Consider the following 17,203-nt stretch of genomic DNA (forward strand, 5'->3'; position numbering starts at 1 on the left):
GACAATAAGCGATTACTACTACTACATTACTCCTGAACTCTAATACTCTCGCTATCAAGACCAACATAGCATTTGTCTTCTTTACCACCTGCTTTACCTGCATGCTTACCTTCAGTAACTGCTGTACAAGGACACCCAGGTCTCAGTGCACATTCTCTTCTCAGTCTATAGCCATTCAGATAATCTGCATTCCTGTTTTTGCTACTAAAGTGGATAATCTCACATTTAGCCACATTATACTTCACCTGCCATGCATTTGCCCACTCACTCAGCTTGCCCAAATCACACTGAACATCTTCCCACCTAGCTTTCTGTCATCTGCAAATTTGGAGATATTACATTAAATCTGGAATGTGGGGTGGGGGAGGGATGCGAAGATGAGATGGGTAGTGTATGAGGAGGAAAATTGGGGATGATGGACAGTATGGGAGAGATTGAATGAGAGGGGTAAAGAGCTTTAGGTGATTAACAATCCAAAGGTGGTGTCAGGCAACAGTTTCTAGAGCATCTGTTGATGCTCCAAAAAGTGTCAGTGGGTCTGGAATTATAGAATGGTTACCGAATACAGCATTTCGCCCTATAATGTCTATGATGGCTCTCGGCAAGAGTAAATCAGCTAGTTCCGCTTCTTGGACCTTTCCCCTTAGCTATGCAAATGTTTTTCTCTTCACCACTAATATTTCCTCTCACTCAGCCAGTTTTATATCCGTGCAACCATGGTTCTTTTTCTTCCGTGGGCGAGATTTTCTCTGAAATCGGCAAAGACAGCCCCACGATCATCTCAGCGCTCAATCATTGGGGCGCCACATTTAAAGGCTGCCCCAGCTCACACCAGCCACATTTTGCAGGTTGCCAGGGTGCGATGGCTGCCAGGAAATCCACCCCGGAATTCTCCAATACCTCCGTAGAGACACTACTCAATGCTGCTGTGACCCGCCATGAAATAATCTACCCACGCTCAAGGCAGAAATGTAGCAGCAAGTTCACAAACCCAATATCGGAGGAGGGGGTGGCAGCGATCATAAGTGCCAACGCCCTGCAGAAGAGGACAGCCATAGGGTGCCACAAGAGAATGAATGACCTCTAGTTTGACATACAGCACGTGGCAAGTCCTTCCGGTTCACATAGTTTACTGGTTGATGCTCCGGAGAGTGCCACAAGTGCAGTTGATGGCACCCTGGACACGTGGAAAGCCAGACAATTGTGCAAAGCCTATCCTTCTTGCATCCTGGCTTGCTGGTCAAAATGGGCATTATGTGCCCTTGCAAAATGGGCAAATTTTGTGCCCTTGCAAAGAATGCGTCCTGGATGCACTTGTGTGCGGAGGCTTGCAAATCCCACAGGTGTCACCTGTTGACCCCGAGAAGGAACCACTGGCGTAAAAAATGAGCGCCGCTTTAACTTTCAGGGTCACTGACAGTGGATGTCCTCCCAAGTCCCTGTGGCGTAATATTCTGCAGAAGGCGGCAGATATGACCAACCAGTTCCCTGTATATGCGGAATCTTCGGTGACAATGGTTCTCTGACATCTGCAGGTATGTTCGGAGCCGTCTGCAGACCCTGGGTCTAGTGCGGTGCCTCTGAGCGACAGTTGTCTGGAGTTCATCCTTTGCGTGCGGAGCATGGTCATTCACCTCTTCAAGGTTCTGTTCCTGCTTTTGGAGTGCCAGATGCCTCCACTGATTCTCTCCTGCCTATGAGCGAGAGTAGTTACAGCGAGATCACCAGGCATGTTTCATACATTCTGCTCACTGCGGTATCAAAGAGAGACTTGACAGTTAGCATTTGTCTCCTAAGGAACACACTTTGCCCATTCATTGTCTGAAGCTGCCTCTGAAAGCCCACTGATTCAAGTCCTGGCCACCATATTGATGCCCAGTTCTTACTTCACATTCTGATTTGGTAAGACCCCACACCACATGCCTTGCTCTCAATCTGGTCTATGCAGGGACACTTGTCTATATGCACCTCAGCACACAGCCAAGGAATATGAGTATTCCCTTAGGGCAGTGTGCCATTGCTTTCTCAAACAGCCAATGGTACAGGCACACCATGGCAGTCGGCAATTTTGGAAGTCAGTGTGCCAATGGTTTAATGCTGAGGTGCAATCAGTGACACTCACACACATAAGTGGTGTTTGAGTGGGCATAATGGTGTAACTAGTTTGACTCCAAGTATGTCAGTTGAGTTACAGCTGAATTGTCTCAACAGAAAAAGGGCATTGGTCACTGACATGCCTTTCCATTAGCCTTACTTTGTCAACACCCCACCTCCAGAACCACCTCCCCCAACATTTGAGTGGAACTGTCGGTCTTTATCAATTCTCTCAATTGCCTATTTAAAAAAAACTCAAATCCAGTTAGGTAAACTAATTTGCCTTGAATACATTCATGCATGGTTTCCTTAATTTACCTGCATTTGTGCAGGTAACTGTTAATTTTGTCCTGGATTATTGTTTCTGAAAGCATTTCCACCACGGGTAACCTTACTGGACTGTAGTGGCTGGGTTTATCTTTACATTACTTTTTGAACAAAGATGTAACATTGCAATTCTGTTGCTGAAGAAAGAGACAGTCAAAGCTTTTTGTCTTGCACTCATCAGGACACTGCAAGCATACCAGTTTAAGAGGAAAAGAAGAGATAGGTTAGCAAGTGCATTCTGATAGTGGCATTGCCATGGAGAAAGAACCATGGTGGTAGCATGGAGATTTGTCTACATTCCAATTACTGCTTCCTGGACGAAAGTTATGGAGTACAAGTTGATTGGGTTGAGGTGGGAGATGTCACGGTCGTTCAATTCTGTTCGATGAGAGGGATGAACAGTGATTTGTTGTACATGGGGGGGAAAAGCTCATGAAGGAAGAATGAGTAAAATTCGGAGGGCACATGTTCAGTAACGTGCAGATACTCAAAGGTATTAGATGCAGTGTGAGATGGAAAGCTGTCTTAGGCCTGCCCAAGAGATTAGTTGAGTACTGAAAGAATTGATGCTTCTTTCATTTTATTTCCAGACTTGAAAACATCCTTGGTTTGTTTATTTGCACCAGGGTAGTTTCTCGCAGAGAACAGCTTGTGTTTACATTGTAAAACATCCAAAGGCGCTTCACTGGATTAATTATCAAGCAAAGTTGTCACCGAGCCACATAAGACATAGCACAAATACATGAGCTTTAAGAAACATCGCAAAGGAGAACAGAAGGTTAGAGGAACGGAAAGGTTCAGGAGGAACCGGGACACGGTCATTAAGGCACAGAAGGAGAAAAATTCCAACCATTATGTTCATGTCAGCTCTCTGCCGAGCAATCCATCTGTTCCATTCCCTCCCTCTATTCCCATAGTCCTTCAGGTTGCCTTCCTTTAAGCGCCGTCCAAGAAATATAAGTGAGGTTTGTTATGTAACTTATGTAAGTTTTAGATAGAGGATTTGGATCGGCGGAGGCTTGGAGGGCCGAAGGGCCTGTTGCTGTGCTGTAATTATTCTTTGTTCTTCTTTGTTCTGTAGTAGCATGCAAAGTAAGATGACAAAACAACAAGCCATTGAATGACCAGATGATCTATATTTGGTGGATGAGGGATAAGTCAGGACATTGGGATTGTTCTCGGCTCTTTACATAATGTCATGGGGTCTACTCATCAGAAAGGCACCACCCTCTGACAACATAGCAATTGAATTTATCATGATATATTTTGCTTTGTTGTGAAAGTTGGGAACTATTGCACCTTTTGCCTTATGTATGTACCTGCCCCTTAGTTATTTTACCATCAACTAATGGGTACAGCTTTTCTTTGTCTACTTTATCTAAACCTGTCACCATCTTGTATAATGTTAAATTAATAGTGTTGTTGCTTGGAGCCTATGCACAGCTGTAAAATGTCTATTGGACTTTATAGAGGTGGATAGTGGCAAGGCCAAGATGGGATTTGAAAATAAGGGTCAGGGTTTTAAAAGCAAGGCTTTGATCGATTGTATAAGTCAATAAGCACAAGGTGATGGGTGAACAGGACTTGGTGCAATTAGGATCTGGAGTTTTGGATGACCATTCGTTTACCGAGGCTAGCCAGGAAAACATTGAAAAAGTTGAATCCAGGTATAACAAAGGCATAGGTGAGGGTGTCAGCAATGACAACAACTTGTACTTATGAAGAACCTCTCGTGTGATAAAAGAAGCCCTTAAGCATCTCACAGGAATGTCACAAAGCAAAATTTGACATCAAGGCCAATAAGAAGAAATCGGGGCAAAGACCAAAAGCTTGATCGAAAGGTTATGTTTTAAGGAGCCTCTTAAAGGAGAAAAGAGAGGTAGTGAGAGGGAGAGAATTAGAGCGGAATTCCTGGAGCTGAAGATCTTGATCGTAAAGATATAACCACCAATGGTGGAACATTAAAATCAGGGTTAGAGTTCATAGATCATAGAATTTACAGTGCTGAAGGAGGCCATTGGGCCCATCAGGTCTGCACCAGCCCTTGGAAAGAGCACCCTACTTAAGCCCACGCCTCAGCCCAATTCCCGTAACACAACCTAACCTTTTGGACACTAAGGGGAAATTTATCATGGCAGTCCACCTAACCTGCACATCTATTCCGACTGTGGCCGGAAATCGGAGCACCCGGAGGCAACCTACGCAGACACGGGGAGAATGTGCAGACTCACACAGACAGTGACCCAAGCCGGGAATCAAACCCGGGTCCCTGGCGCGGTGAAGCAACAGTGCTAACCACTGTGCTACCTTGCCGCCGTTGAAGAAGTGCAGATATCTTGAAGGGTTTTGGAAATGAGGACATTATAGAGGTATGGGAGGGTAAAGCCACATATAGATTTAAAAACGTGGAAGGGAGCGACTGTCACGTGTGTGTGCCTTAACTGATATTTCTAACAAGGGATCATAAGCCAAGATTGCTAGGATGGGATGTTATTAATCGTGTACAGTGCGGCAACATTCACCTAAGTTGTCACTGAAATTCAAGTGGCTTGCATTTGAAATTCTTGATTAGATAACAACATTGAATCATATTCCTTGTTAAACCTTTTTTGTAGATTTACACCTTGCGCTGTCGCTATAGCCCTATGATTTCTGTTTGTGCCAAATAGTTGAAATATAAGGTGAATCTCATCTTATTTATTATTGTAAAATTGCAATTGTAGTTAGAATCCAAATTTGAGAGAAAATACCGATGAACTAAGAAAGAATGGTATCCTGAACTCCTGAAGATGAAAAGAAGTCCCTGAAAACCAAAAGTAGCCTTTGAGAGAGGAGGATGGACAGTTGGCCCCATATTAAACCTTTGTAAATCACTGTTTCGCCCACCAGAGTATTGTGTCTAATTCTGGGCACCACATTTTAGGAAGGAAATATGAAGCTATTGGAGGTGACACAGGCAAGATTTCCTTGTATGGTACCAAGGATGAAGGACCTCAGTTATGTGATGAGACTGAGGGATTATCCCTGCTACCTTTCTTAAACAGCAGTGCCACATTAGCTATTCTCCAGTCCTCTGGGATCTCACTTGTAGCCAATGAGGATGCCAAGATGTTAGCCAAGGCTCCAGCACTTTCCTCCCTTGCTTCCCTCAGTATTCTGTGATAAATCCCATCTGGCCCAGGAGACCTATCTACCTTATATTTTAAAAGACCCAATTACCTCCTTTTAGATGTTAACATGATCCAGTCTGTCCACACACCCTTCCCAAGAATTATCTTCCACAAAATCACTTTCTTTGGTGAGCACTGATGCAAAGTACTCATTTAGTACTTTGCCCATTTCCTCTGGCTCAACACATAGATTCCCCCCACTGTCCTTAAGTGGTCCAATCCTTTCCCTGGCCATCCTCTTGCTTTTTACATATGAATAAAAGGTTTTGGGATTCACCTTAATCCTACTTGCCAAGGATTTTTCATGACCTCTCCTCGCCCTCCTAAGTTCTTGCTAAAGTACCTTTCTACTTTCTTTATACTCCTCAAGGGTTTTGACTGTCCCCACCCTTCTAAACCGTACAGAAGTCTCCTTTTTCTTTTTGACGATGTTCACAATATCCCTCGTTATCCAAGGTTCCCTAACCTTCCCATACTTATCCTTCATTCTCTCAGGAAAGTGATTTTCCTGAATCCTAATCAACTATGGTTTGAAAGACTCCCATATGTCCGATGTCGATTTACCATCCATCAGCCGCATCCAATCCAAATTCTTCAATTCCTGTCTAATGTTATCGTAATTTGCCTTTCCCCAGTTTAGCATCTTAACATGAGGGTTACCCTCATCCCTATCCAAAAGTATCCTAAAACTTGCGGAATTGTGGTCACTATTCCCAAAATGTAGCCCTGTTGAAACCTCGACCAGTTGTGCAGGCTTATTCCCCAGTACCAGATCCAGTGCTGCCCCTTCCCTCGTTGGACTATCTACATATTGCATCAAGAAGCCTTCCTGGATACACCTTACAAGCTTTCACCCATCCAAGCTCCTCGCACTAAGTGAGTCCCAGTCAGTATAGGGGAAATTAAAATCCCCTACCAAAACAACCCTGTTACTTTTGCACCTAACCAAAATCTCTCTACCTATCTGCTCCTCTATCTCTAGCTGGCAGTTGGGGGGCCTGTAATAAACCCCCAACATTGTGATTGTCCCCTTCCTGTTCCTGAGCTCTACCCAGATTTATGAGCCGTACAAGGTGTCCTCCAGCAGTGTGGCTATAATATTCTCCTTAACCAGTAATGCTCCTCCCCCACCCCTTTTACATCCCATTCTATCTTGACCTGAAGCATCTATATCCTCCAACATTCAGCTGCCAGTCCTGCCCTTCCTTAAACCACGTTTCTGTGATAGCCACAACCTCATAGTTCCAAGTACTAATAAGTGTTCTTAAGTTCATCTGCCTTACCTGCTATACATCTGCTGTTAAACAAATACACTTCAAGCCACTGCGTTTGAGCAGACAGGGTGATGTTCTCTTATTTTTGTTCTCTATTTCCCCTTCAGTTATTACACCTTCTAAGCTAGCGCTCTGGTTCTTCTCCAGTTTAGGTGCACCCCGTCCTTCTTGTACAGGTCACACCTGTCCCGGAAGAGATCCCAGTGGTCCAAAAGTCTGAAACCATCCCTCCTACACCACCGGTTTAGTCACATATTTAGCTGCTCTATCCTTCTGTGTTGAAGGGAAGGAAAACCTCAAAGTCTATTCTCGACCACGTGGTGTTGGTAAAACTTTGTTTAATTCGGAAAAACGGTGTGCACACAGGAGAGATTGATTCTGCGACTATCCTGTAGCTCGCAAAAGTTAGTTCTGCCTGTCCTCAGAATTACATGCATATATATTTAAAGTTCTTCGGAGTCACAAGCAGGTATTGACGTCACTGAATCATTCGGAACAATACAAAGTGATCTGTATGCATATTTTCTGGTCCCTGTAATGGGAAAACAATTAATGAATACAATGTTTCCTTATAATCTCATGGGTTTGTGCTTATTTAACTTCTAGAAAAGGTGCGAATGTGTTGGACAATGGATCCCTTAGACTTACTGGGGCCTCCTGTGTTTCCCTTTTCATATTCAAACGCTCTGTGAGATGATTAAATCATTTCCAATGTGGATGACTTTAACCCCTTGCTTGCTGGTTTTTTCTTGGTATATGTTTAACCCCTTGCCTGCTTGTTTGCCCTTGACCTGTGCTATTACAATACTTTGAGACATCTTTATTATACCAATCCTGACACATATAGCAATTTCTTCCCCTAACACTCCTATTTCTAGCCTCAATGGCATGGGGCACAGGGAGTAATCCTGAGATTACAACCCAGAAGGCACAGATTGAAGGCAAAAGAAAATGGTGAAATGAGAGACATGTTTTTATGCAACAAGTTATCATGATTTGGATTACACTGCGTAAAGGGCAGTGGAAGCAGATTCAATAGTAATTTTCAAAAGGGAATTGGATAAAGATTTGAAGGGAAGATAATTTTTTGGGCTATTTGAAGAGGCTTGGAAGTAGGAGTCATCGGTTATCTCGTTCAAAGCTGTAACGTGCTATTAAATCTACAGTGGACAGAATCTTCGACTGCAAGTAAATTTAACCATTTTTGATTAAACTACTGATGTTAAGTGAATTGGACATTCTGAATTCTCCGTCTGTGTACCCGAACAGGCACTGGAGTGTGGCGACTAGGGGATTTGCACAGTAACTTCATTGCAGTGTTAATTGTAAACCTACTTGTGACAATAATAAAGATTATTATTATTTTTTTTTGGTTGGTCACGTACACTTATATGACTTTTAAAGTTCAAAATCACCAGCACTTACTGCAGTTAAATTTTGACACCTTTCTTCTGAGTTTTCCCACTGGTAGTGTGGCACAGGAATTTTCAGGACATTTTGTAATGGACATCACTCAATTAGTTTAACAGACCGTAGGAAAGTTTTCTTTATAGGTGTTGTGATTAGCAAGTACAAGAGGGTTAACCAACTCTTACAATGTAAGAGTTCAACTCCTGTAATTGTCCCAAAGCACACTATTGTTATTTGCGAGGGTGTTCCAACACAGATTTTTGTTTTTTTTAAAATTTAGAATACCCAATTCATTTTTTTCCAATTAAGGGGCAATTTAGCGTGGCCAATCTACCTACCCTGCACAGCTTTTGGGTTGTGGGGGCGAAACCCACGCAGACACGGGGAGAATGTGCAAACCCCACACAGACAGTGACCCAGAGTCGGGATCGAACCTGGGACCTCGGTGCCGTGAGGCAGCAGGGCTAACCACTGCGCCACCGTGCTGCCCTCTTGGAGCACCAGTTTGTGGGGCAGTGTATAGTTTTATTTTGTTTTGCTGCGAGGTGACAAGTGAAGCCCCAGTGCAAATAAACAACCCCGTCATCGTGTAACAATTATTAAAAACTATTTATTAAAGTACAGAAAAGACAAATACACACAAACAGGACCGTACTCTCATGCAATAAAGATGTATGAATTACTAAACACAACCGTTTATATAGGACATAGCCCTTGTTACACCATATATCCACAATACCTGAACTCTGTAAGACTTCCCCTGTTTCCCAAACGACATCCAAATTGTTTAACCAGCTATAGTTACGACACAAAACATGAATGATACTCAAATCTGGGAACCGTCTTTTCCTGGTCTAGTAAAGATATTTTAAAACTACTGTTAGAAAGATGTTCTGCACTGCCTTGGCTCTAAGACTTGCTTGTTTGCGGTAAATGTGGCCTTCACGCTTGGTGGCTGGAACCTGGCCTGTCTGCTTCTGAGACTGCTAGATGGTAACTGCCTCTCTTCCTACCTCAGGGCCTGGGCAAATATACCTTTGTTGTTCTTTAATTATACCTCCTGTGTATTCGGCTATCTGCCTCGATCAACTTACTTGACATATACATTAACATATATACATCTCGGGGACCTTCCCAATTGTCTATAATCTGTTTCTCGTCCCTAAGCCATTCACACTTGATTGTTATCTACACTGCCGTTCTAAACTCGTTACCAGGAGATACGCATACCAATTGAGGCCCTTTGAATACTTTGTACTGCTATCTCCAGGCCGATTCATGATATAATGGCTTGATTGTATTAGATCAAGATGTCAGCTGGAGCTGTTAATTATTTCGAATGATGTGTCAAACTGAGAAAATCAGTGTCTCTGAGAAATTGACCTTTTTAGCTCAATTTAATCAAGTTTGGTATTTGCCATCTGGGAGTTTTATATTGAAAAGTTCAAACATGGCACGTTTGTTAGTGCAGCAGATAGTTGTGCTGCTAACACATAAAGGCACAGAAGGCAAAACTTCAGGTTTGTGCAAACAATGACAATTCTGTGAATTATCAACTCCAGCTGGTTGACGCCTGACCTACTTGTGGATTGCGTGGCTCCATTTTAGCTATGTACACCTGCCTAAAATCCATTAGAAGAAAACACTCGGGGTCAGGGAGAGGTTGGCCAATTTGATTGGATTTTTCTCACCCTGTTGGAGAAGCATATGTTGCATTGCGGACATTTGACCCGAGGTACAGGATCATGATCGGGGTGGCACGGTAGCACAGTTGTTAGCACTGTTGCTTCACAGCGTCAGGGACCCGGGTTCGATTCCAGGCTTGGGTCGCTGTCTGTGCGTAGTCTGCACTTTCTCTCCGTGTCTGCGTGGGTTTCCTCCGCGTGCTCTGGTTTCCTCCCACAGTCCAAAAATGTGCCGGTTAGGTGGATTGGCCATGATAAATTGCCCCTTGGTGTCCAAAAAGAAAGGTTAGATGGGGTTACTGGGTTACGGGAATAGGGTGGAGGTGTGGACTTAGTTGGGGTGCTCTTTCCAAGGGCCAGTGCAGACCCGATCAGTCATTCTGCACTGCAAATTCTATGATCATTGAAAGGCCCTGCAACTGCAACCAAGCAGAAGTGCAGGATACCTGATGCAGCAGAACAGAAGTTAAAAAGGGGCCAACACTACCAGCTGACCCTTTTGGTTATTTGAAAGATAGCGGTCTCAATGAGTGCAGTTCTGCAAGGACAAGGTGAAGTTCCTTCTGCTTAGACCCCTTCCATCTTGTGCCCTGCTGTCCCGAGATCTGCTATCCCCTCTCTCCTGGGGATTCCTGGTATCGGCGTTCACGGTGATATGGAAATTGGGAAGGATCCTGGGTCCTGCTCACTCCATCATTCAAACACACCGTGGTGAACAAGACTTGAGAGACATATCTCTGGGGTAGAGATGGGGGGGGGAGAATTACGACTGCTCTGGTAGGGTTGGAAATGCGTTGGTGGGGCTCACTACCTAATTTCACAACCCTTAATTTTCTAGAGCTAACTTTGCATGGTGTAACATTCCCACAGTCCAAAGATGTGCGGGTTAGGTGGATTGGCCATGCTAAATTGCCCGTAGTGTCCTAATAAAAGTAAGGTTAAGGGGGAGGTTGTTGGGTTACGGGTATAGGGTGGATACATGGGTTTGAGTAGGGTGATCATGGCTCGGCACAACATTGAGGGCCGAAGGGCCTGTTCTGTGCTGTACTGTTCTATGTTCTATGTAACAGAGGTAAAACCTCCCATAGTATGACGGGCAGCTCAATCAAAGAGAGGAAAGAAAATATTTTCAAAAGGCATACATATCGAAAGTAAAAAGTATATATCAAGAGTATTTTGTTAAAAATAGCCCTCTTGTCAGATACAGCAAATTAGTTGGGATAGGCCAGAAAATGTAAACCTTTTTTTAAAAAAAACGAATTTCAGTTACTTTCACAAATGGATAATAACCAGTAATTACAATTATATAAATTCATCTGATTAGTTTTGAAACTACCCAAATTAGTTTCAACATTTACAATTGATTAATGCAGGAGCTCCCAGTGCAGCACACATTTCTCCTTGATATGTAGTTATTTCAAAGTGTTTTTCTTTTCCCTGTTAATTATAGATACAGTAATTACAATATTAGTTTAAGCTCCTGTGGTGCTGGATCATGTTTGTTCTTCTATTCACAGTGTCTCGTGGGTGTGAAATTTCATTTATCAAAGTAAAGCCTGAAGATAACAGTGTGGTATAAGTTAATGCCATCTGCAGTGCAGCTGTTCAACATAAATAAAAAGGGTCTTGTTCATTGTTCAGGATTAATAGCAGTTTTGTGAAAGCTTGATGGTTCACTTTGTGCCAACAATCAGGGGAATTGCTCAGAAATTTGAAAATTGGATTTGGACCCCAGTAGTCATCCTTGCACGTTTTCAGCCTTCAGATCCACGTGCATGCATTTTGGGAGGTCTCGAGGTGCAGTGGGTAATGTCCCTGCATTTGAAAGAGAAACTCCGGGTCTAGTTCCATCCCAGGACTTGATGGCCAAGGTGCATTCCTAACGCAGCCAAATGGGTTGATTATCAACCTGCAAATCCTTCCTATACACCCCGCCAAGCAGGTGTTAAGAGTGGGTCAGAGTCCTGGTCAGCCATGAGATGGAAAGTAAGTTGCTGTCTCTACATCTCTGTCCGTAACTCCTAATTACAACATGCGTGTAAAAGTGCATGTTACCACAGCAACTCTGATTCACAGAATCACAGAAAAACATAGTGCTGAAGAGGCCCTTTCACCTATCGAGTTTGCACTGATGCATGAAAGACATCTGACCTGCCTACCTAATCCCATTTGCTAGCACTTGGCCCATAGCCTTGAATGTTGTGACATGCCAAGGACTTTTTAAAGGATGTGAGGCAACCCATCTTTATCACCCTCTGAGGCAGTGCATTCCAGGATGTTGCCTGTTATGGAGGGCATTAGCTATGAAGAGCGGTTGAATAAACTCAGTTTGTTCTCACTGGAACGACGGAGGTTGAGGGGCGACCTGATAGAGGTCTACAAAATTATGTTTTTCGAAGAGGTCACAAAGATGATTGATGCAGGTAGGGCAGTGGATGTTGTCTATATGGACTTCAGTAAGGCCTTTGACAAGGTCCCTCGTGGTAGACAGGTACAAAAGGTGAAATCACACAGGATCAAGGGTGAGCTGGCAAGGTGGATACAGAACTGGCTAGGTCACAGAAGGCAGAGAGTGGCAATGGAAGGGTGCTTTTCTAATTGGAGGGCTGTGATTAGCGGTGTTCTGCAGGGATCAGTGCTGGGACCTTTGCTGTTTGCAGTATATATATATAAATGATTTGGAGGAAAATGTAACTGGTCTGATTAGTAAGTTTGCAGACGACACAAAGGTTGGTGGAATTGTGGATAGCGATGAGGACTATCAGAGGATACAGCAGGATTTAGATTGTTTGGAGACTTGGGCTGAGAGATGGCAGATGGAGTTTAATCCGGACAAATGTGAGGTAATGCGTTTTGGAAGGCCTAATGCAGGTAGGGAATATACAGTAAATGGTAGAACCCTCGATAATTGAAAGTCAGAGAGATCTAGGTGTACAGGTCCACAGGTCACTGAAAGGGGCAACACAGGTGGAGAAGTAGTCAAAAAGGCATATGGCATGCTTGCCTTCATTGGCCGGGGCATTGAGTATAAGAATTGGCAAGTCATGTTGCAGCTGTATAGAACCTTAGTTAGGCCACACTTGGAGTATAGTGTTCAATTCTGGTCACCACACTACCAGAAGGATGTGGAGTCTTTATAGAGGGTGCAGAAGAGATTTACCAGGATGTTGCCTGTTATGGAGGGCATTAGCTATGAAGAGCGGTTGAATAAACTCAGCTTGTTCTCACTGGAACGACGGAGGTTGAGGGGCGACCTGATAGAGGTCTACAAAATTATGAGGGGCGTAGACAGAGTGGACGTCAGAGGCTTTTCCCCAGGGTGGAGGTGTCAATTACTGGGGGGCAAGGTTTAGAGTAGATGTACGAGGCAAGTTTTTTTAACACAGAGGGTAGTGGGTGCCTGGAACCCGCTGCCGGAGGAGGTGGTGGAAGCAGGGATGATAGTGACATTTAAGGGGCATCTTGACAAATACATGAATAGGATGGGAATAGAGGGATACGGACCCCGGAAGTGTAGAAGATTGTAGTTTAGTCGGGCAGCATGGTCGGCACAGGCTTGGAGGGCCGAAGGGCCTGTTCCTGTGCTGTACTTTTCTTTGTTCTTTGTATGACTTTTCACCACCCTACTAACCTGCCCTCTGCCTTCAGATATCTATAGAACAACATGCCAATCGCTTTGTTTTTCGGAACCTCACAGTGTCAGGTCATTTATTGAAATTACTCCTTCCTCACACTTTTAAGGGTTAAATTCCATCTACCATTTTTCTGCCTATTTGACCATCCTGTCTATATCTTCTTATAACCCAAGACACTCAAACTCACTGTTAATCACCGGCCAATCTTTGTGTCATCCGCAAACTTACTGATCCTAGCTCCCACACAAGTCATCTATGTCGTTTATATAAATTACAGATAATAGGGGACCCAACACAGATGACTCCCTGCGTGATCTGTAACACACCACTACATGAGATTTGCCTGTTCAACTCCCAGTGGCTTGCTGGTTTCTGCTGCATCATCCTCTGCATGTTCTCTGATTGGAAACATTTAATTTAAAACTACAATTCGCTTTGTGACTATTTTGCCTGCACTATATTTCTTTTGAAGCTTTCAGTTCATGAAGTAACACTAATGGTTTGTGGACTGCCATCTCCAGGATTTTCAACCCTTTTCTAAAACATGAATATACTGAAAACATTGGTGCAGTTGGAATCCATTTTGTTCTCTATTAAATTCTATATTGATTTTCTTTTTAACTACACTATCTTTTAATTTCAAAGCAGCTTGGTAAATGCTCCAGTATTTTGAAGTGTAAAAAACAGTACAATGAATGCTGTCAATCAAGAGTATATGGAGGAGGCAGGAAGTGCTGGAAGTATTCAACAGTCCAATCTGCACCTTGTATTAAAAAAATATTTTGGGATCATCAGACTTGTTTTCATAATATTCTTTCATATAGATTTAGATTTATTGTCACGTGCATCAAGGTACAGTGAAAAGTATTGTTCTGCATGCAGTCCAGGCAGATTGCTCCATACATTAAAATGTAGAACATACGATAAATACACAATGTAAATACACAATGTCACCTAATGTTCTTCATAGAATCTACAGTACAGAAGGAGGCCATTCGGCCCATCAAGTCTGCACTGGACCTTGGAAAGAGCACCCTACTTAAGCCCGCACCTCCACCCTATCCCCATAACTCAGTAACCCCACCTAACCTTTTGGTCACGAAAGGCAATTTTAGCATGGCCAATCCACCTAACCTGCAGATCTTTGGACTGTGGGAGGAAACCAGAGCACCCGGAGGAGACCCACGCAGACACGGGGGAGAAAGTGCAAACTCCACATGGTCACCTGAGGCCGGGTTCGAACCCGGGTCCCTGGCGCTGTAAGGCAGCAGTGCTAACCACTGCGCCACCGTGCCACCTTCACTATTCTTCCCTTCTTCCTTCAACAGTACCAAAATAAATTAACTACTTTCTAGTGCATTAATTTTTGCAGAATAGCTTTATGTTTTAATTTTTGGTATGAAATGTTGCTTGAGGATTCTAAGAGGTATGATGTGGAACCTTATAAACTAAAGTTTTTAGAAGCTTTGCTGCTGAACCTAATTCTGTTCAATTACATTTTAGGCATCTATTTTGGAGAACCTCCGGTTGGCAGTACGATCTCAACTTGGATTAACCTCTTTTCGATCCACTACATCCAGCAGACGATCTAACCTGTGGAACCGTGTCTTTAGCTTTGCAAGATCCAGGAATTCAGGATCTCTGGCACTTGTGTCAACCGATGGAGGTGATGCTGCTGGTGAGCAGAATGTTACAAGGGAGCCAGAAAGGAACAGTCTGCACAGAAGTCTTCTGGTACTTGACTCTGATGATGCAGACAGAGATGGTGAGCAGCGAGATATGCCGGGTGCAGTTGGTGGCGTAGCAGCCCCACTACCTCAAAAGGCTGCACCAACCTCTGCAGTAGAAGCTGGTGTAGGAGCAACAGGGAATTCCGCTGGCTGCCACACTAATATTGCTACTGAAATAGTTCCCTCACAATCGAGAAGCTCAGAGCAGCCAAGCATTAGTCCTGCAAGACAGCAGTTGAGCAGTGCCCTGAGCAGGGTAACTCAGAGTTTGCGCTGGGTGCGGTTTTCTATTGGGAGGTACAGTTCAGCAGGTCAAAACCATAGCCCCTTGCGACAGCTTGATAATGGAGTGCATGGAAGAGATGATAATGATGATGATGATGATGTTGAATTATTAATTCCAATTTCTGAGGCAGCATCAGATATGGATGCGAGGGACCGTTGCAGACCAATAACTGAGCCAGGCCCCAATAGGGTGCAGGGGACTAGACAACATTGTGTTTCAACTCCTCACAGAGAACAGTCTAACAATAGAGATGGGCCTTGTGAGCACTGTGGAATGGTCCATACAGCCCAGATACCTGAAGAGTGCCTAGAAGCAACACTAAAGAGTGAAGCCAGTGATGATGAATCCTTGCTTGTCTGCTAGATGTGCAATACATCGACTAATTTTATTTATGCTCCTGTCGGTACAGTGCATATTGTGACTTTTAACTTCTTTTGGTACTTGAAGAGAAAACTGGATTTCTCTGACTGTGCGAAACAATATTTATTTACTTCGGTTTATGGGAGTCAACTAAGTGAATGGTAACATGCTCCATGCGGTTTTTCTTTTGGTTTGCATCATGCATTCAGGATATGTACGTATAAATATGTTTTAATATGTAGAATGAAAATAAATAATAACTTAAGTTTCTGCATTTACACTTCCTTTTCCTAGCTGTTCCTTAAAATATTGCCTTTATTTATTTATTTTGTCATAAATTGCATGTTTTATGATTTTTAACTGTTAGACTTGTTAGGTGCCCTGAGTCTGGAACATGAAAAATAATGTAAACACAAATAAAAATCCACTTTTACAGTACCAAAGGTTTTTTTTCCGACTGCTACATTTTTCTGTTTTCCTTTGTGTATCAAAAGAACCCCACCAAAGGTGAGATGTTTGTGCGAGTGCGTTATATCCACATGATTTTCTAAAGCATTATTTTTACTTGAGTAAGTTGAGATATTTTGTCTTAACATTGTCAATGACTTCCTGATAGAACCATGCCATTTGGAGATGGACATGTGATGGTAAATGTAAGTGAATGCTCTGCATAAAATATTTGATGTCACTGCTTCTGGGTACTCCAGGCAAGCTTTCATAGTAACATTTGTAAATAATAAATAGAATTGTTTCTGTGTTAAACTCATTTTATTTTATGAATTAGTTCAAACATAAGCCCAAGAATGGCAGTCAGCCAGAATACTATTGGGGGGAAAAACACAGACTTACAAATGAACTTCTTGGCACACTCGGGGATTTAGTCCGACCACTTTGTTTTAAGTGAGCTAAAGCATTCCGTTCACATCTCCATCCTTGGCTTCTCTGTTTCTGTTGAGCAATGAACACTCTGGGCAAAATTCCCCCCCCCCCCCCCCAAGAAGACTTTTCGGGTGTGAAAATTGGGGCGCCGGCAGAAGTCCATTCGCGATCTTCCCCCACTTAGTGCAATTAGTGCTCCCCTACGTGAAACAGGCCATGTCTGACTGGCCAGGCGTCTAATTTGCCTGACCCAGGGCTCAGCTGCAATCAAAGGGGAGCTGCACTTCAACCATAAGACCTAGGAGCAGAAGTAGGCCACTCGACTCATCGAGTCTGTTCTGCCATTCAATGAC

General features: G+C 43.4%; 1 protein-coding gene across 2 annotated transcripts in view; it reads left to right on the forward strand.

Annotated features, from left to right (window-relative positions):
- The window catches only part of lrp12 (low density lipoprotein receptor-related protein 12), a 52,768-nt gene extending 36,035 nt beyond the window's left edge, over nucleotides 1–16,733 (forward strand). For both annotated transcript variants that reach the window (XM_038809987.1, XM_038809986.1), the window contains exon 7: nucleotides 15,099–16,733. In XM_038809987.1, the coding sequence (XP_038665915.1) occupies nucleotides 15,099–15,974 (876 nt within the window). In that variant the 3' untranslated portion in view covers nucleotides 15,975–16,733. The remainder of the gene's footprint in view (nucleotides 1–15,098) is intronic.
- The last annotated feature ends 470 nt before the right edge of the window (nucleotides 16,734–17,203 follow it).

This window comes from Scyliorhinus canicula, chromosome 10, assembly GCF_902713615.1.
Source record: "Scyliorhinus canicula chromosome 10, sScyCan1.1, whole genome shotgun sequence".
In the NCBI taxonomy this organism is placed as follows: domain Eukaryota; kingdom Metazoa; phylum Chordata; class Chondrichthyes; order Carcharhiniformes; family Scyliorhinidae; genus Scyliorhinus; species Scyliorhinus canicula.